General features: G+C 44.1%; 1 protein-coding gene across 1 annotated transcript in view; it reads right to left on the reverse strand.

Annotated features, from left to right (window-relative positions):
• Positions 1-5,771: 5,771 nt before the first annotated feature.
• The window catches only part of LOC111224105 (multiple epidermal growth factor-like domains protein 6), a 56,808-nt gene continuing 41,996 nt past the window's right edge, over positions 5,772-20,583 (reverse strand). Inside the window, exons 21-32 of the mRNA XM_022748503.1 lie at positions 17,528-17,656; positions 15,954-16,082; positions 14,954-15,082; positions 13,602-13,733; positions 12,438-12,566; positions 12,102-12,230; positions 10,749-10,877; positions 10,081-10,209; positions 9,724-9,852; positions 8,649-8,777; positions 8,397-8,525; positions 5,772-7,946 (exon numbers count right to left, since the gene is read on the reverse strand). Of these exons, the coding sequence (XP_022604224.1) occupies positions 7,867-7,946; positions 8,397-8,525; positions 8,649-8,777; positions 9,724-9,852; positions 10,081-10,209; positions 10,749-10,877; positions 12,102-12,230; positions 12,438-12,566; positions 13,602-13,733; positions 14,954-15,082; positions 15,954-16,082; positions 17,528-17,656 (1,502 nt within the window). The 3' untranslated portion in view covers positions 5,772-7,866. The remainder of the gene's footprint in view (positions 7,947-8,396; positions 8,526-8,648; positions 8,778-9,723; positions 9,853-10,080; positions 10,210-10,748; positions 10,878-12,101; positions 12,231-12,437; positions 12,567-13,601; positions 13,734-14,953; positions 15,083-15,953; positions 16,083-17,527; positions 17,657-20,583) is intronic.

Genomic DNA, 20,583 nt, shown 5'->3' on the forward strand with positions numbered 1-20,583 from the left:
GAGCCTGAACTCTGGTCCTCTTTTTTCTCCAGGCTTTGGCTCACAGAGAGAGAGGGAAGCAGAGAAAAGGCTGGAGAGGGCTTGAATGTGGTAGTGGGAGCGGAGGCAGGAATGTGTCCTCTTTATTTGTGTCCGTTTGTGGGGCATGATGGATGAGGTGGGTAGATGTGATGACCTGGCTCATCGCTCAAACGCTCAATAAGAGTCCCATCCTGCAGCAGGCCTCCCCATCCGGCACCCCCCTCTGTCACTGCTGCCAGCCGACGTGGGCGGACATTGTGGCTGGGAGGGTTGGAGGTTCAGCGGCTCCATTGTCCGGCGAGCCGCTTGGGTGGGGGGTTGGAGAATTGGGCATGACAGTGAGGATGGCTGGCGCTGACACTCCACATTTACAGTGCTCTTGGCACCCTAATGGATGGGGTGTTTTCTTAGGGCCTGTCGTCAGCCCTCAGGGCTCTGTGGGGCGTCCAGCTTTGATGAGGTCACAGGGGGTCACGCAGTGTTGATGAGGTCAGCATGGGTCGTCCAGCTTTGATGAGGTCAGCTGCTGTGATGGTAGTGATGGCGCAGGCCAGGCCCATAATAGAGTGGCAGTGATAATGGTCCTGTGTATGAGTTTGGCCACCTGTACTATTGTGGACTAATTTAAGCCTTTATGATCATGTGTACATGTCAGTAGTTCTGCAAGAGCATCACTTTTCTCTAACAGTTGTCTGCTAATCCAGTAGCTGTGGTTCCTAAACCTGCTATTACTGTTAGCATACAGTTGTCTATTTACAATTCCAGCAGCTAAAGAACAACATTAGCATTGTCCTGTTTCTACCTGGCATTGGGTTAATTGAATTCACTCCCTTTAGTAGTTTTTTGATCTCCACTAACTTTGATTAGTAATATGTGGCTCTGCTAAATGCTCCACGACAATCACCAGCTAGTAGCTGTGTAACTTGTCTGTAAGTTGGTTGGTGCTGAGTTATTTTTAGAGCTTTTTCTGCTGAAAACAGCTGCCTGCTAAGGCCAGAAACGTTGCTGTGAGAGCGGTGAGAGTGAACCAAAACAGTAAAGCTGCAGGCCGCAAAACATAAACAACGACCTGAAAGACTATAAAACTAGCTTAGGAGAACTGCAGATTCGGGTGTAAATTCTCTGTCGTTGTGTCACTACAAGCTGCCCCTTTCATGTTGCACAGAGTCATTTGATCCAGTGTCATTTTAAAATTATTGATTATAACTGCTTTAACCACTATTTCTTTATTATATTTCCCGGTTTCACCATATTAATGTAATTTATGCCAGAAGCCAGATAGCACATGAAAACAACACTAGCCTAAAAGAACTTACACTTTCACTTAGATGATTTATGTCCCATTGTAAAAAGGCTGCTCCATTCCCTTTTCACTAGGCCCTGACCCCCCACATTATCATTGTTTTGTCATTATCATGGTTATCAGTAATTTCAGTTGGATGTTTCTATAAATTTTCCAGGTTCAGTTATTCAATACATTGGTTGTGAGATGTGGTTGATCTTCGCCTGCGGGTTCGATATTTTGGAAGGGTTGGCCCACTTTGTATATTTTCATTTGTTTGCCTAGGTGAGTGGGGTTGATCAGCAGCTCAATCAGGGAAAGGGGAAACAGGTGTGCGTCATTAGGTCCTCTTAGTAGTAGGGAGGGACTGGGCATGAACATGTGGGAAGATGGGTAGAACTGTTCTGCAGTAGATAACAGTGGGGTGAAACTTGTGCACTTATGAATAATATCTGGTGCTTATTGTATAGTGGGAACTGTCAGCATTAACAAAAGTTAGTATGCAGTGGTTGTATGGGGTTTGGTATGCTTGGACAGGATTGTGTGGGGTTAGCTCACCCCCATACTTACCTGAGCTGGTGGTAGGCTCCAGTTAGGTGAGAAGCAGAAGATAAGATGCCAGTCAGAAGTCAATAGAGAGAGACAGAGCAGGTGACAGCTTGCTGTGAGGCTGCAGATTTTATTTCTTTGATGTTATGGTTTAAGTTGTATTTTTGTTGAATTCCCCAGGGTTCATTTTCTTCAGTTTGGTAATATTTTTGTTCATAAAATCAAAATTGTTTTTAAGCACTTACTCCGGCCTGCTGACCTGCTTTTTTTGGAACATCCCATTTTAAAGTTTCCAGTGCCCAAACACCATCATCTGCCCTTTTTATGGGGTGGCGGCGCTACATTCATTTTAAATAGCTGGAACAAACACAGAGACAATTGTAATCAGGATTATGCAAAGGGAAATGATGCATCATTCTGCAGGTGCAATAAAACTATCTGGAAGCAACCGCTCAACAAGCTTTCAACAAACGGGGATTATACCTTGACTACATCTGGGAACTAACTTGGCAGTGGGACTTTGCCACCACCCCTCACTGACCACTCCCCCACCACTGCAATTCAAATTGCCCATGTAATTACATCACCTACATAAAGGACTTACCCCAGACAAAAGTCCAAAGGCACTGCCTCTTGAAAGAACACCAAAATATTATGAATACAGAGCAGTGTGCATAATGTCATTGTGTGTGGGCAGTGAAGAGGTGCGAGGAGGGCACTTGGGTGAGTTTGGCAGCTTAACATTTAACTGCTGTGCATGCACCGGTTTGATCAGTGTTGATTAGCGCATGCCAATGTCACCCATGTATCCTCTCACACTTAATCAACACGTTGGGACGAGTTATTGCCGTCATTAACCCACAGCTTCTCATAAAGGGCTCAGTGTGTATTGAAGTGTGGCTGGCAGGGCCTGAGATGAGTGTGTGTGTGTGTGTGTGTTTTAAAGAGCTAAGGAAGTCAGACATAAGAATGTGCATTAGTCAATGCAATCTGTTTTAGTTAAATGTGAAGTGTGTGTGTGTCAAAGGGGCTGGATCCCCAAGCTGCTGTGTCCCTACCGTGTGTGTATGTGGTCGGGTGGGCACACTGTGGGCAGCGGTTGGTGGGGCTTGGAGCCACTCAGCTAATGGGGCAGCTGGCACAGCCTCAGAATCCATCAGGCCTCATTACAGCTCCTGTTCAGCCACTGTCCGCTTTTTTCTTTCCTCCCCTCCTTCTTTCTGTCCTCACCCCAACCCTCCTTTCCTTTCCTCTGCCACCCGTCCACGCAGCCAGCCCTATGTGGCATGTAACTGCCCTGCTCCCCTTGCTGGAACATACATCACGGCCCCAGAGAGGGAGAGCGAGAGAGAGAGAGGCCATCACAGCTGGCAGCTCTCACGCTGATTGACTTGGCACCCGTGCTGACTCAGACGCCAGGGGAAACATTTTCGGAGAGGGAGGCATGGGTGGGTGTGGGAGGGTAGTCTGCAAGGAGGGATGGGGGTGTTGGTGTAGAGTGGTACTTGCTAACAGTTGGCACAAGTGTGTGTGTGTGTGTGTGTGTGTGTGTGTGGGTGTGTGTGTGTGTGTGTGGGTGGGTGGGTGGGGAGACTCCAAAATTCATCACATCAAGGTTTTGTTGTGTTTACAATAATGGTAGCACCTCCTCTGTCGGTTCGGTGTCCTCCCGTGTGTGTGTGAGTGTGTGTGCAGAGCAGGCCACTCACACCCTGTCATTTTCTTCCCCTTCCTCTTCTTCTCTGCTTATCTTCTCGTCTATTCTCCACCCCTGCCTTCTCCCTCTAGGAAAGCACCAGAGCTTAAGGTTGTGGTTTCATTACACTGTTTGTTTTTCCCCCTAGAGGCTACAGGTCATTAGTGTTATTGATGGACACTCAGCACAGGACAGAGCGGAGCAGCCGTGCACATGGTTTTAATATGACGACTCTAATCAGGACAGGCGTGGTGGCAGAACCACTTGGAGTCTGCTATTGAAATCATCTCATTCTTTGCTGATGGAGTAGATTAGAGAGTAGCTCATCAGGCCTTCAGCTCCACATTTGAAGGAGTGAAAATAACAGTTTAGAGTTCTGGTATTGTCGGAGTAACCTAAAGATATACGCATCAGTATCAACTGAAATGTTTGTACTTTGTTATGTTCATTACAGTATACCAGAAGCCTGCATAATTATCCCACTAGATCCACAGAGCTTTCATCCTCTTTTCCATTTTGAGTGCCATCTAGTGGTGTAAATAGCAACGTACACCTAACTACAGCTACACATTTAGGTTTCAACACTTCACTAATTAAATAAAAAAGAAACTTCAACTATAGTTTCTAGTTAGAAAAGGCATAAGACGATTTCTGCTGAAACACAAATGCAACTTTTGTTCAGGCTTATAGTCAGACACATCTAACCCGAAGGTACGCTCTTCACACCACACAGATTCCGCAGAGTGTGGGAGAGTTCATTGATACGCATCTTGTTGCAGCCTTCACATTTAACATTTATTTTTCCAGGCAACAACCAAGCAAATGGTGCAGGAACGTGTTGAAATGATTTCCCCTTCATTCCTTTATCTGAGCCGACAGCTTTGTCAGCTGGAGTTCAAAACACTGTGGCCTTCTGGGAGCTCTGGTTCAATGCAGAGGGGCAGAAATTATCTCTGGGACGTGAAGCTATGGCAGTAAAGTGATAGAATCTCTAGTGCAAAGAGTGGTGTATGCTTAATTACAGTGAAAAAGTACCCATGATGCGATCTTACCTTTTACGGGCTATTTCATCGCCAGTTTCCTGCACCCTTCTCTCCCTCTCGACAATTCCTGATAAGCCAGTGTGCGTACAACAGAAGGCCATTTTTTTCCTCCAAAAGACTTTAAGCACAAAAAACATCTTTTTGCATGCATTTGTAATAAAACAAAAGTGGCTTTTAAAGTACTGAGATCATTTTAAGTGAACCAAGATGAATCCTGAATCAGCTCCTTTTCCTATGAGCATCTTAAATCAAAAAAACTGTGCAGCAGTGTGCTAAGCATACATAAGGTTTGGCTTCCACCGGAGCTACTTCTTGATCTTACCATTTAGATGTCTTTTGGCGTGCCAGCTCCTCATTTGTGGCACTGCTCTCTGCCGGCATTATGTGTGGAGAGCTGATCCAACAGTGCAGTGGCCACCCAGAGCTCAGTGGATGGATGGCCTCTCTGGGCCTGTTTGACTGGAAACAGGTGTGTGTCATCTGAAGATGAAGGCCCGGCTGATAAACATTATTGGAGAACATCTGCTGCTTGTCACAACACAGGGCGCGCTGGAACGGCCTCCCATCCATCAGCCACACCGGAGAGTGGGTTGTGGGGGGTTCCATCCTCCGCTGGCGGGCCCGTTCACCCATCACTCACCTCGGGGATGCTGGATGTGGGGTGCATGTTTGGTCCAGGCACCTGCTTGCCTCTGCCGGACCACAGCCGCCTCTGGCCGATAGAGGAGAAAACGCTCCAACGCACATGAAAAATGCCTTGGGGATAGCACTCTCTCTTCCTCTGACACTGACACCCCCTCCCACACACACACACAGAAGAACAGGCACATGCACACACCTTACACCACCAGTGCACCCTGCTCAGGTGCCTCCCCCACCCCCACCCTCTTTATACCACTGTCAGGGAGGCAGACATGGCCTTAATGCTTGACCCCTCTCGGGCTGATGAGAGATGCCTGGTAGTAGCCTTGCACAAAAACACACACTGACATATCCACACACACAGGATCCCATAGGTCTCTTTGACAGCTGGACCCTCTCTCCCCCTTTTTCTACCTCCATAACTTTACTGTGCCCTCCGCCCCAATGAGCGATCACACAAATCACTACCATGCAACGCTGCATTCAGAGCACAAAAGTCAAAAATCGACGGTTAAAAGCAGGTGTCCCCGTATGTTGTTGTCATTTATTTGGTTCATGGCTCTTCTTCACTTTGTTGTAGTTAAAACACAACCACAGATGACAAAGACACATCACGGAGGAAGCAAAAAGACAACGGGAAGATGAAGTAAAAATCAAACAAAATGCATCACTGTAGCACCGCTGACCATCAGGAAATGAGCACAGTAGGTTATGAGGGATAAATGACCTGAGATATAATACAAATACGGTTTTTGTAAAAGCTGAATCCTCAAAACAAATGCACACATATGGTAAATGATAGCAGTAGTGATATGGGATGGTTAAAAAAAGGCTTCTAATTTTGTACAAAGTATGTCAAAGTTTATTAACATCAGTTTTATCATTTTTTTACCTGACTCCCAAACTCTGTATCAGCTGCCGAGTCAATAAACACAGATTCGAAAAAAGTGCAATTTGCATGCAGTAAACTCCATGATCAATGCCAATAAGTGTGTTCCTAATGCTGGTAAATGGAGCTTGTTCTTGTCATATTCAAAATTAAGAAATAACTTACGGGTAGACAATATTTTACACAGACATCGGTAAAAGGAAGGTGTATGAACAGTTAAATAAGTTAAGGTGAGGATGAGTCCTGCAGCTAGGAAAAATCTTGTTTGGAATAATCTACAAATGTATGAACTAGCGATGGGAGCTGGATTCTTTTGGGAAATGACGCAGTTTCACAAAGAATACAATGAAAATGTGTAAAAATCAAAACATAAAATTGTAACAACAAATTATAAGCAAGGGAATAAACACAAACATAAGAAATATGTAAGTAATACGATTCCCTGTGTGTATGGCAGAGACAGAGAGACAGTTTGATGAGGATGCAACCTCTGTCTGAAGGATTCACATCGACACAAAAATCAGCATTTTTATCTTGCAATATTTGTGTGTAGTTACAGGCTTCAAAATATTTTTAGCAAATATTTAAAGAAAAGAATTTGCCAAATTGATTTTGTTTGATTACAATTAAACTCCCCATCTACTCTAATGTGTTTCAGCTTTGAGGCTGTTTTCACACTCACCTGCTGAAGTGGGAAACTTTCTGTCTGCTCACCTTAAATCTGATTTACAGACAGATTTGTGGCATGATTTGTGCCAATCATAATTCAATACGTAACTCACAGAGGTGTGATATGGAACCCTGAACCCTCCAGTGCACTTACGTACACTGAGAAAGGACATTTCACTAAAAGCAGGAGATATCTTCTGTGGAGTAATTAAAGTTATACTGATAGATTCTGGATTTCTGCCGGAGTAAATGCAATTTTCAGTTATTTAACCATGTAACTGAAGTTTGTTATGGAAAAAAATATCAGACATAAGTCATTATTCAAAGCAGAGTATTTTTTATGTATTTTAACATATGTCTGGAGGTCTTTCTTTTTTTTATCATGAAACATCCCCTGCTTCAGCATTTAAGGCTCTTCTACTGGACCATTTTTTTGTACTGCAGTCCCTGTGTGTGTGGATCTTGGGGATTTATTTTTCAGAATAAGTATATAAGTGACCCATATACATTTCTAAATCTGTTTTAGAGGCATTTAATTTTCACCAGAAATATGCTTGGCATTCTGTCACACTAACCATTGAGTTTTTTGTAGACGCAAAAAAAAAGAAAAAAAAAAAGCAGATGTAAAGACTCTCCAGCTACAAGAAAGTCTCCGATTCAGTCACACGTCTTGTCCAACTGCCCTTAAGAAAGAAACTGAACCCTTAACAACTCATTAGACGTCAAACTGGAAAGCAAAATTAACCACTTTCAATCAGCGATAGTAACAGATGTGATGCAGGTATTTGTGTGTATTGCTAAAAAGTCTGTGTAACCCTGGACTTTAAATCTTACGCAGACTGGGGTAGGTTTAGAGCTTGTGGTCCTTTGAGGGCCCCTCAAATGCCAGGTTCACTGGTTGATTATCTTGAACTCCGGGCTCAGTGATGTGGGGCTAGTTTCTGACAGCTGAGTACCAGTTTCACGAAAACATAGTAATACCAACATCACCTTCACCAAGATGATCGTAGTAATGTTTCACACAGCCAAGCCCTGTGTTTGAATGTCCAGTCAGGAGTTTGCACCTCTGCTTGGGTTATGTGGTTTTGCTGCCTGCTCTTCTCTTTCTCTGGGACACTGAGAAGTTCAGCAGTGCCGGGGTTTGGTGTAGCAGTGCTGAAAAGGAGAAGAAAAAAAAAGCAAGAAGACATCAGCACTATTTGAAAATCAAAAGCAAATGTTCTGGGGTTTCTGGAGGAGAAGTAACTGGTGTGTAGTCTCCCGTGTGCTAGGCTTTGAGGAGGTAAAATGAAGACAGCCTCAAGCCTGGCTCCATGCTGGGTGCAGATTAAAATAACTGTCAGGAGACAGGAGCAGCTATTGAGGGAGACAGGGTGACACACAGAGTGATGGGGCTCAGCCTCTCACACTTCATGACACAGTATTTCACTAAAGCTGGTTCAGCTTTACAGCCTGTGACCCTCTGTGTGTGTGTGTGTGTGTGTGTGTGTGTGTGTGTGTGTCCGTGTGTGTGTGTCCGTGTGTGTGTGTCCGTTTTGTTTTAGCTTGACAACCCTCTGTGTGTATGCGTGTGTGGATGGCAATAGGAGCTTGCGGGAGGTTTACCTTCACTACAGGTGGGACCCAGCCAGGTGAGCGGGCACAGACATCGGCCAGTCAGCCCATCGCAGTGGGCCCCGTGGGAACACTGGCACGGCAGGGAGCAGTGGGGGCCAAAACGATCCCCACCACAGTCTGAAAGGAAGGAGACGTTTAAAAAAGAAAAGAGCTTCTGCACGACAGACACACATAGTTAACTTTTAAATTTTAACATCTTTTTTAGTCGTGTTAATAAAAGTGTGGTTCCCTCGTGCCTACTTTTTTCACATCTTTGTCCTGTCCTCCCTGGGGGACACAGACACCGTCCAGTCGATGGGTCACACGGGGCCTCACCAACACAGTCACACGACTTAGCACAGCTCAGTCCAAAGCTGCCGGCTTCACACCCTGAAAACAAAAAACACATATACACACTCACAAATGTAGCTGCACTGATGTAGTTATGGACACTTTCATTGCCTTCATTAATCACATAACCCTCCTCTCTGCAGACTACAAGAAGGATGAACAGTCAGCTTATTGGTGAACTTACTTTTTAGATTGGAAAAGGTAGCGGTCGCACTAAACTCGACTTATGTTAAGAGAGTATACTATCATTATCTAACATGACACAACCTATATGTATTTATTTATCTAGTCACATAAAGGACAAGTTAACAAAATGGACAATGTCCCAGAAAGTCCCACTTCTTATACACAAAAGTGCATTTAGTGATAAGAAAATGTGCATAGAGATTTTCTCACGCAGACACACACACACACACACACACACACACACACACACACACGCACACACACACACACGCAGATAGAGCCAGGTCTGTCTCTGCCTTACAGCTGCTCTGCAATGCTCAGTCATATCTCCTGCTGGGACTGAAGTGGCCATTTAGGCACTCACACTGCGGCTGAGAGCCCCGTGAGCAGGCAGGAGGGCACAAGGATGTAACAGGAACGCATTAAGCAGTCGGGAAACACCTGTCTCTCATCAAATAACCAGCCTGCCTGCCTGCCCACCTACCTACTTGCCTGTCCGTCTGCCTGCCAGAACACACTCACAACTTTTTTTTCTTTTTCTTTTTTGTTGGAAATCTCTTATTCATTCATGCTCATATCTGCCCATGTACAACAGCAGCTGGGCATCCAGGTGGCTGTTTCTTTTTTTTTTTAATGAGCACTGCTTGTGACTGTGAGCATGACATTGTTTCTGTCTTCATGGTCCTAATGGAGTGTAAGTATCTCAAAAACATTAAATAATTAAAATATGAGATATCTGTTAAAAGGGAGTGTAACTTTACATCTGATAATTAACGTTTGGATCTTCTTATGTACTCACGTCTTTGGCATTGTGGCCCATAGTAGCCTGGTGGACACACACATTGGCCTGTCACATGGTCACATGTCCGACCGACCTTACAGTCACAGGTATGGGCACAGTTGACTCCAAAAAACCCTGAGGGGCATTCTGGGAGAGACACGAGAAACAGAGTTGAGGTTAAGGTTACTTGTTTAAGCTTATGGTTAAAAATCGTCATGTAATCATGTTGTATCAAGGTTCATTCAAGTCCCACACTGTCAACGATTTCACAAGGGAAGCAAAGAAAAAAATTATATCTGTTTCAAAGTGTCAGCGAAACAAGTAGTAACCTTATCAACAAGTTTCCTTTTGTATTGTAAGTGAGGGTTTGCATACTGTGTTGACAGGAGTGGCCGTAGTATCCAGCAGTACAGCTGCAGGTGCCAGTGAAACGGTCGCAGGTCCCATTGTTGAAGCATGGACAATCTTGTGCGCAATCAAATCCATATTTTCCCTGTGAACAGGCTATACACACACACACACACACACACACACACACACACACACACACTGAACTGGATTGTAACTTCTCAATTAACAAATCAGTGGTACTCGTGAAGAAGCAGTGATTATAAACAACAGAAATGTGTAGACTAAATACAGTGATGGTGATAAACGGCAACTTTTGATAAGACTTCAAACAAAGCTGGGTCATATAAGGCTAATGGCAATTATCAGCATTTATCAGCTATAAAACAAAGTCTGTCAATCAGCATTTTACATGATTAAAAAAAATGTAAACTCAAAATACAGTAAAACATAGAAAGGACAGGTACATAGTAATGTGGGAACAAAAATGAGAAAATAACATTTTAAGCAGAAATAGCATTAAAAACAATGTGGGGATAAAAATGGGTCCTGAAGAGTTTTTTTTTTAATAGTGATCTGATAGCATGACTTTTTGTTTGTTATTCTTTTTCAAAGTTTTGATTTCCCGTGAACAGAACACAGTTTTGTTTAGTTCTTAGTATTTTCTGTTGTGTCTACTGCCTCTGAAGCTGTACCTGTGTCACACTGTGGTCCAGTCCAGCCCAGTCCACACTTGCAGGACCCGTCAACAGGGTCACACAGACCCCTGTTCTGACAGCTGCATGTGTTCCTGCACTGCAGACCGTAGCGCTCTCTGGGACACGCTGCAGACACATCCAGAAAACATCAGAGCGAGACAAGAGCTCCAGGCTCTTCTGTTCTACTCAGCAATCACACCAACGGGTGTAACACACTGATAACACACAAAGCACAGTGTGTGCTCTCTGTCTATCTGTCTCTTTCACACATACACACACACTTACACACACACAAACACACACACACATACAAGACTGCACTAACCACATTCATGTTTATTTAAGCAACAGTTCATTAAAGAGATGGCAAAGTAGTCTAATTTGGCGCTGATATAAAAGAATAATCATGTTTCTTTGGGTAATTTAGATTGGGAACACAATAAGCAAGCCGTCTTTGATTTTCCTGTTTATTTATTTGCTTCCTTGCCAAATCCAGCGACACGGAACACAGAGAACGAGCTACTTATAGGTTTCTGTAAACATTCAACAAGAGGAACTTAAGAGGTGGTATGTCCCAAGTACATGCAGGAGGCTAAAGAAGAGAACATTTAGCACAGGCAGCACTGGAAAGCCCCGCTTGCAATCCAGCTGAATTGCTGATAAAGGGTGAGATTAAGAAAACCCAGCTCTGCCTCCGTTTCCCGCGAAAAACAGTCCTGTGATCATCAGAGGCCTCACACTGAGGAAATGGAGAATTTGTTACTTAAATATACAGTGAGAGATGTTGAAAAATACACCCTCATTTTGGTGGTGGTTTCTCACTTTCCAGTTAGGTCTCCTATTTCTGAAGAACTCATTAGGGCCAATGGTTTCCACTGATGCATGTCAGCCTCAGTGCTGACTCTTTGCATACTCAAGAGAATGGTAAGAGATAAAAGGCTGAATACAAACCATGTTTGATATCTATCTCAAAGCTCAATGATAAATTGCCTCTTGTAATTTAGTAGATATTTCTTCTTGCCTCAAAAAACAATCACTACATTTTAAAAGTGCCAGTATGAATTTTATACAACAAGTAATACCCTTTCAGCCAAACTGTATTTGTTAATAATTGTATTTTTGTTTTAACTTTTTAACTCATTTGACAGTCCTTAATGTTGACTAATTAATCATCTTAACTAGTGCAAAAATATTGATTACACATCAGACTTTGATAAAATTGACAGTAATAAAATGATTCACAGTGGCATAATATGCACCAAGTGAACTTTGTTTAGTTATACCAAAAGGGCTGGTGTGTCATAGGCCGCTAGTACAAGCCAATCAAAGACAATCAATGGCATCAGTTACCTTGCTGACAGGACTGTCCCATCCTACCGGGGGCACACATACACCTCCCAGTTGCTGCGTGGCACTGCCCTCCTTCCCCACAGGAGCACAGCTTAGCACAGTCTTTCCCATAGTATCCACTCGGACAACCTGCAGAAATAAACACGCCCTCATTTACTCAAAGCAACAAATCAAAAAGTAATGAGGATAAAAATCTTCACATCATAGACCTTGTGGGTTGGTAGTTGACCAGCATCCTTAAAACACTAACTCCATGTAATTATAATACAGGGGTGCTAAAAGTCATGACTCTTTCCTATTTGGGAGAACAAACAGGTGCAAGTTTTCTTGACTTACTTGAGCTGCAGTCAGCTCCAATGAAACCAGGAGGACAGTAGCAAGTCCCAGTCCTAAAGTCACAGCGACCACCATTGATGCAGCTACATCTGGACTTGCAGTTTGGCCCAAAAGTCCCTGCGCGACATCCTGGAGACAAACCATGACAAAGAGCAGGAAAGAAAAAGAGGAGGGAAGGTAAGTGTTGTAACGTTGTTTGTTTGAAGTGTTTAATCCAGTTTTTGGGGTTTAGGTTATTCTACTTGCAGAGCAAAGGTGATGTTTTGTTCTCCAAGTGTTTTGCAGGTCTTCTTCTTTTCCCTCATTGGGTGCCTGAACCATCTCACCTGGAGCTTGGCCCAGACTGTCAGCTGTTTGTCACTTTCTCATCAGTGGACAGCTATATCAGCTTCCCAGAACTGGTGTTTCTGGTGTTTTTGGCTACCAAGCTGCCTATTTATGTGTTGTGTTGTTGCTGTGGTTGTTTTTTTAGACCTTGTTAGTACGATTCTTTCTTGTCCTTGCTGATTGAAGTGTTTCTGTTGTTCTTAATGCAGACGAAGCTTTGAAGGGTTTCTGTGCCTTTTTTTGTTGTTTTTCTCATGTTTTGTGGCCAGTCGGGGAGGTTAGAGATGTCTTTTTGTTTGACTCTACTGATTACCTGAGGTATATTTCCTAGATAGTAAGGGGAGTTTTGTCTATTATTTTGGCCTCAGAGACCCCAATGTTTTTTTTTTTGCTTCCCTTAATTTAATATTAGTAGTTTGTTGCATTTTGTTACTTGTGTTACTCTGATATTAAACACCCGCTCCTGTTACACTTGCCATGTGTCTCAGTCACCTTGTGAACTTCATGTTACTCCTCATGTTCCCCTAGACATTTTTCTTAAGAGGGTCGTAACAGGTGACATGTTAGCACAACCTGATCTGCTTTGTGCTTGAGGGAAATTATATGCAAAAATCTGAGTAATAAATGTAAAACCAACACCCATTATGGCAGGTGAACAAAAGGTCACTAAAGTTCTGGCTTTATCTATGAATAAGATATGAATCTTTGACTTCAATGAAAATCTATCCTGCTCCCATTTTTTCCACCCAACTCCCTGTTTAACTAAAGGCATATTAGTACATGCCCAATATCAGTCCACACTGACAGCAGGAAGAAAAAAAAAAGCGGTGTACTCACGTAGCTCACAGTGTGCCCCGTAGTAGCCAGGTAAGCAGCTACATTTCCCCGTCACAGGATGGCACTGCTCTTGATCACCTGAACATTGGCACAGCTGGCTGCAGTTTTGCCCGAACATGCCAGCAGGACAGGCTAAGACAATACATCCAGAAACATATCACATACTGTAGATGCTACACAGGTAAAATTATAAGGAAACAAACTTCATATTGTGTCTATATCTGCAATGCGATGTTGCACACCAAAAATGAATCAAAAGTGAAAGTCCAGCATTGCATTGCATTTAAACTACGACAGCAGATATGGCTTTACACATGCACACACACGTTCGGTAGTTTGTGGGAAGAAATACAAATGCCATTTCCCTGTCCTTCCTCAGATTTCTCTGTGAACATACTGGGACATTCAGTATTGACTTGCAACAAAACCAACACTCCCAACAACTTTCCCTGGTGCCTAAAACCCAGATGGACGCACAGGGACATTCTTTCACACACTCCGTCTGCATACATACGTACACGCTCATCACAATAATGAATGGAGTCCACAGACAATCAGTCATAGCGAACAAGATGAATCTGTGAACCGAACATGTTTACGGGTGAGACCGCAGCACTCAGCTACTCAGTCAGGCAGCAGCAGGCAGCGTGGGGGACAGATAAGAAAGGACTCCAGACTAAAGAGGCAATTACGGCGCTGTCATTATGCATGTCTGCCTTCCAAAAGCCCTTATCCGCCGCCGAGGAGACAAAAACAATGCCTTCTGTTTTACTTGGCAACCGGTGTGTAACATTTATCAGATGTCTGGGGGAGTGTGTGAGGAGAGGAAGGGTAGCTGAGCGATGCAGGGGCGGGTGGGGTGGGGTGGTGGTGGAAGGAGTGGTGGTGGAAGGAGTGGTGAGGGGCTGAGTAGTGAAGCTGGTCGTATACAGTCCTAAAGGGTATGGTCGAAATAATGAAACATTAGCATAAATTCCTGTGACAGTAAGGCTTTGGTACTGGTGTAGAGTGCATTTCCTGGAATGGAATAAATGGTAATCTTTTCCAGGAGGACTATGAAAAAAAAAGGAAATTTTAATTAGAATTAACAGAAGGATTCTTGGTGATCACTTCAATCCCATGATGCCTTTTCTTCCTGATGGGAGTGCGGCAAGGCACAAATGTCAACCAAATGGTTTTAAATGCGTGACAGTGATATTAGCCGTGTGCCAAGGCTTTCTCAATAAGTTATACATGAAAGACATTTGTGAGATACAGCCGCTGCTCACCTCACCGTTAAAGAACAAAATTTATGAGGAAAAATGTTTCTATTTGTGTCATAAAGTTTTGTTTTTTATTCTTTATAGTCTTACTTTTCTCACAGCCAGGCCCTGCGAGTCCAGCTGGGCAGCCACAACTCCCCGTCTCATGGTGACAGGACACCCCAGCCTGGCACTGACACCGCTGGACACAGGAAGCGCCGTAGGACCCCGGGAGGCAGGCTGGGAGTGGACACACACATGCGGGCACACACAGTCAGTTTACTCTCATGTTCAAAGCTCACTCTATCGCCAGTTTCATTCACTTGCAATTTCCTCGGTCCTATACACACTCACGTTTGTCACACCTGGCTCCCCTCCAGCCTGGCTCACACTCACAGCCGCCTGTCACGTGGTGGCAACTGGAACCATGGATGCAGTCACACCTCTGCTCACAGCCCTCTCCAAAGAATCCCTTAGAACAGGCTTCAGACAAAACACACAAGCATTCCTGTTCAGCATGCAACATTAGCGGCTGAAAAGAAAGTTTTTAAAAAATGTCAAGGTTTTTTTGTGCTTATTTACCCAGGGCTAATTGCACAAATTGTTTTGACACAGCAAGTTTTATGATTCCAGAAGTAAGTAAACCTGCACTTTTCTTTTGCTGCTGAAATGTTAACAAATGTGGCACAGATGCAAGCCGGGAGAAAAGGCTTCACTTCTCCAAGTTGGATGGCAGGTTAGCTAGATATCTATATGTCTCAATGGGAGAGGTGAAAAACATGTAATACTGTGTATTATGCCAAACAATAATTAAAAGACAATCAATAAAAAGTGATGTGTAATACAATAGTGCTGATGTGAAGTTTAGGAGGTCACCTGATTGACAGAGCTCTCCTGTCCAACCAGGCTGACACACACATCTTCCTGACACCTTGTCACATCTCCCTTCATTTGTACAACTGCAGGCCTGGGTGCAGCTCTCTCCATAATGTCCTTCCTCACACTCTAGGAGAGAGGAAGACGAACAGTTAGATCAATGTTACATTCTACAAATGATGTATCTCACAAGTATAGCTTAAGGATGGATGGAAGATAGGAAGTAAGGCCTTACCTAACTCACAGGCGGCTCCAGTCCAGCTGGGCGGGCAGGAGCACTGACCAGTCACGCTGTCACAAGAGCCCCCGTTTTGACATAGACACTGGCCAGAGCAATGTTCCCCATATTGTCCTGCAGGACAGGCTGAAATCACACACACATAACACAGAACAGACATTCAAATGAAGGAAATCTAAGATGAGTAAATAATGAAGACATTATTCAAATTTTGGTAGTCAGTCTAGAGTCAGGTGCCTACAGGAGAAATGAAAGTTGGCAAGTTTGGAAAAAGCAACTCCAACACCTGCAAATTTAAATAGGTTTTCAATGAGTAAAGTGTTTCAGTGAGAAGACGTGCATCAGGCTTCTTCATATATGAGATCATCCTCAGTAAGGTATTTACAAGTTTCTGCTCCACTTCAGCAAATCATGTCCATTTTTACATTTCTACTTACCATTTTCAAATTCAGGGTAGATCTTAATTTAGCGTCTGTTCAGCTAGTTTTTCATTTTCTGATGTATTTTCTTTTAAGTTCCAGGAATCAGTTATTCCCCCGATAAATTTCTTTATCAGGGATTTGAAGAAAACTGACTGAGCATGAAATCCCACTGATATGGGTTCTTTAGGAAAGCAGCAGTAAATATTTCGCAGCTTCATTCATTGTCATGGTGTGGAAGTGAGTGAGGAGCTACTCACGCAGTTGGCAGCTGACTCCAGTCCACCCGGCAGCGCAGCTGCATCTCCCGGTGACGTGGTCACACCTGGCTCCGTTCTGACACTCACAGGTCTGACTGCACTGCTCTCCAAAATGACCCTGCAGTCATTCTGCCCACACAAACCACACACACACACACAGACACGCACACACACGCACACACACAACAAGCAGGCACAGGCACAGGCACAGGCACAGGCACACGAAACACATTTCCGCAAGTACCTTAAAATGAATTGCAGCTACATCCACTGAAAATGTATAAGGGCATTTTGGGGCATTAGGGTTTTCAGCACACATATTGTAAACTTCTTAATGATCAAAGTCCACGATGACATTTAGAGTCTAAGAAAGAGGAAAATGCGCTAATGACAGAGATGCATCATTAAGTCATGCTAGTGGCTTTCTGCTGACTCTGGCTCTGGTAGTTAGGACCACAAAATGGCTGTGGCAAGAGGAAAGTCTTGAATAAGACTGCAGAATGACAGACTAAGAACTTTAGTGGGCATTTCATTGGATTCATTAAAACAACGGCATGAAATCCTCAAGAAACTTTAGCATGAGAACACTGATTGGTTAGCTACTAAAAGACTCTTCCAAGTTATGTTCTCCCTTTCCTAATGTTGATCACTATAAACACGTGGGTGCATTTATCCAGAATAGACCTCAATTAAAGCGTGTATGCCAGAGGGCACTCTTGTCCTCCCTCCTTTCTCCACCCTTACCCATCCCTAAAAAAAGTAATCGGCAATGTCTCATTATAGAGATAATTGTTCACAAACACATCATAGTTGTGTTTAAGGAGAGGATGTCGTGATGGGCTGCAGTGAGGGCCTCCCTCACACCCCGTTTTAATGATGTGGCTTCCATTACCCAGAATGCAGTGTGGTCCTGCCCAGCCGGCGGTGCATAGGCAGGCTCCTGTGATGTGGTGGCAGCGGGCACCGTTCCTGCACTCGCACATCTGGCCACAGTCAAGACCGTAAAAGCCGTCCGGGCACACTGTGGGCCAAGATAAAACATCCGACTGGTTAGAACTGGCAGCTTCACAAAAGAGGAGAGGAAAAGGTCTAGATGCCAACTTTTCTTTTTTTTTAGTTCTTTCTCTTCCCTTCCCGATCTCTGACTCTCCTCTCCTCCTCTTACTTTCCCTCTCTGTCTTACCACCTACTGAAAATACCAATATCAAATTGCAGTACCACGCTGCGGCTGTTCATTTGCAGAGCGTCTGCGTTCGTTAAGTGAGCTCATGTCCCACATGTGTGGTGGATCTGGGCCACATCAAAGTCGACGGCGGCTCGGAGGCTGTTCCCTTTTGGGGGTAGAGGGGGCACGGAGAGCCGGTAATTAGAGCACCTGCTGAGTCCACAGGCCCCACCAATAGACTGCAAAACAAAGCCAGGTTACTGTGCCCCCCTAACACACACACACACACACACACACACACACACTCACACACACACACCTACAGTATTGCTGCCGATGCAAGGAGATGCCAGTGTAAGAGTCTGTTTCCCATTCTCAAGGAGAGCAAGAGAGATTGTTTAAGTGTGTGTAGAGTCAATTGACACTCAGAGAGTTTGGTAAACATAGTGCCTCCTATCCACAAGAACTGAGCCAGAGGCTGCTGGATGAATGAGCCTTTCCACTACTGGGATGTAAATATTGTCTGTAAGCATGACTCCACCAGAGCAGGAAAGAATGACTCTGTTTATTCACGGCCTATTTTTGATCGCTCAATTTGTCACTGAACAGATCACAGCCTAACTCAAGCATGAGAGGCGTATTTTGCAAAACAAAAAGTTCTGGTTCCATTCTGGACTTTATTTACAGGAATGCTGCCTCTTGCGCCGCCAAAGTCTGACTGAGTGACAGCTGTTGTGGGCATCTCTCTCTTCGAGTGCCCTCTCCTGTTTTCTATTGCAGCACAAAGTGAGAAAAATCTGAGCCTGGTGAGGGTGTGAGCAGAGTCTATCCCAGTGATCTAAGTTGCCAGCAGTTTTTACAAATGTTTTATATACTACATCCTCTATCTATAAGGAAAACAGTGGACTATGTTACCAAAGGAAAACACACACTGCAGAAATGTGGAGCTTGGTGGTTTTATGTATTCTAAATGCCACAGTGCAGTACTCAGGGTGTTCCCCTACAGTTTATGCATCATGCCCTCCTTCTCCTGCTCCAATTGATGATGCTGTCCACTCCTACTTTTTCTGCTTCAGGGCCTCAAATTGGGAAAAGTATCTTTCCTGCTCAGCAGTTTCTGGCACAGCCATCGCCTTGTTCCCACGCTGACAGTATGACGTCTTTGCCTGCCTCTGTAGTGGTTAAGCTGAGATGTTATTAAAGCAAGCCCACTGAGGATGCTGTCATTTTAACCCAGCTGTACATCAGGTCTGTGGCGTTACTGTAGCAAAATCGCTGGTTTATTGTCTGTTGTTTATTATTATGATAGCTGTTACTGACACCATAGCAACAAGCTGGTCTTTCTGTCCTGCGGGAAAATGTTTCAGGAATGTCACTCTGATCATGATATCATTTATTTATCCGTGAAATGCGTCTCTGATGTTAAAATATGAGCATAAAACATTTCAGATGAGTGATGTTCCCTTTTAATGGAATTATTTAATTCTCCAGGCACAGTAATCAATTCAACATGTTAAAACACTTTCCTTACTTTTCAACTGCGGCAGATAAAGTTTACTGCAGTACACATACCGTATGTCAAATCTTCACGGAATATACTGCCACATCTGCCTGGCAAAGTTTATTATTTGTTTATGCCAGCAGGGGGCGACTGGTTTCCTTATTAACCACAGAGCATCAATCTGTCATCTGATATTAGCACAGTGTCTGCTAGTGTTTGTAAATGTCGACTCTTCCCTCCTGAGTCTTTGTTTATAGGTAGGCACAGAGGATTCGGTCCACCACACACACACACACACACACACACACACGCACACACACACACACACACACACAAACACACACTGTGCCATCGCTGAAAGACTCCATCTCTAGACTAAATGAGCTCTTTAAGACAGGAGGATTATTTCCAGATCCCTGGTTGTGTAAGAGCCACTGCTGTCAGCCCATAAAGCAGGTCCAGGGACCACACAGCCGGGGAGAGCAGACCACAGAAATAGAGCGGATAGAGAGAACATAGAATAGGACTTCCTGGTGTTATTCAGGGTCCATACACCAGAAAAGGTCAACACAACAACAAGAAAACAAACCAGTTCTGTTCAACAATAACGCGGATGTTCAATACCAGTCGGGCCAGAGTTCTTTACACTGCGACCAAATGAACTATTTTGATGCAAACTTCAAAGCTGCAGACCAGAAACGGAGCACGATCCACGTTAATTGAAGAAGTGGCGTGGTGTGCGGGACCCATGTCAGCACAATGCCTTACTTTCTCCAACAAAACTTGACTGAAATGCTTAGCATCAGCCTCTGTGACACATGATTGCTCAGCGAAACAATGCTTACCATAGTAACAAGCTGTCCGAGTCTTGCGGTACCTGTTATTTTCATGAATAATGAGATATAAGCCAGAGTTTGGACGAAAATTGCCCACGTTGGAGCAAACACCCGAAAGGAAAAATCATCTCTTTCCATTTTAATTCTGTGAAACAGATGAACTAGAGAGATCTGGTCCTTCTCACAGCACAGGCCTCTTCCTGACTTCTCGTGAAGGAAGAGGCCCAGCAGAAGACTGAGAAACTAGACACCTCTGTTTGAGGGGAAAAAGGCCTTCAGAAAACAGAATCTGGTCAGACCGATAGCCGTATTTCCACAGCAACGTCCAATCAGAGCAACGTCGACGTCTGAGGCCATTAGACTGTTATGACTAGGGATGTGAAGCTCTGCTCTAGTGTGACATGGCCATGATTTACGATGCCCCACGCACTATGGAGGTGGTATGA

The sequence above is a fragment of the Seriola dumerili genome, unplaced genomic scaffold (genome assembly GCF_002260705.1).
Source record: "Seriola dumerili isolate Sdu_G_001 unplaced genomic scaffold, Sdu_1.0 BDQW01000122.1, whole genome shotgun sequence".
NCBI classification, from domain to species: domain Eukaryota; kingdom Metazoa; phylum Chordata; class Actinopteri; order Carangiformes; family Carangidae; genus Seriola; species Seriola dumerili.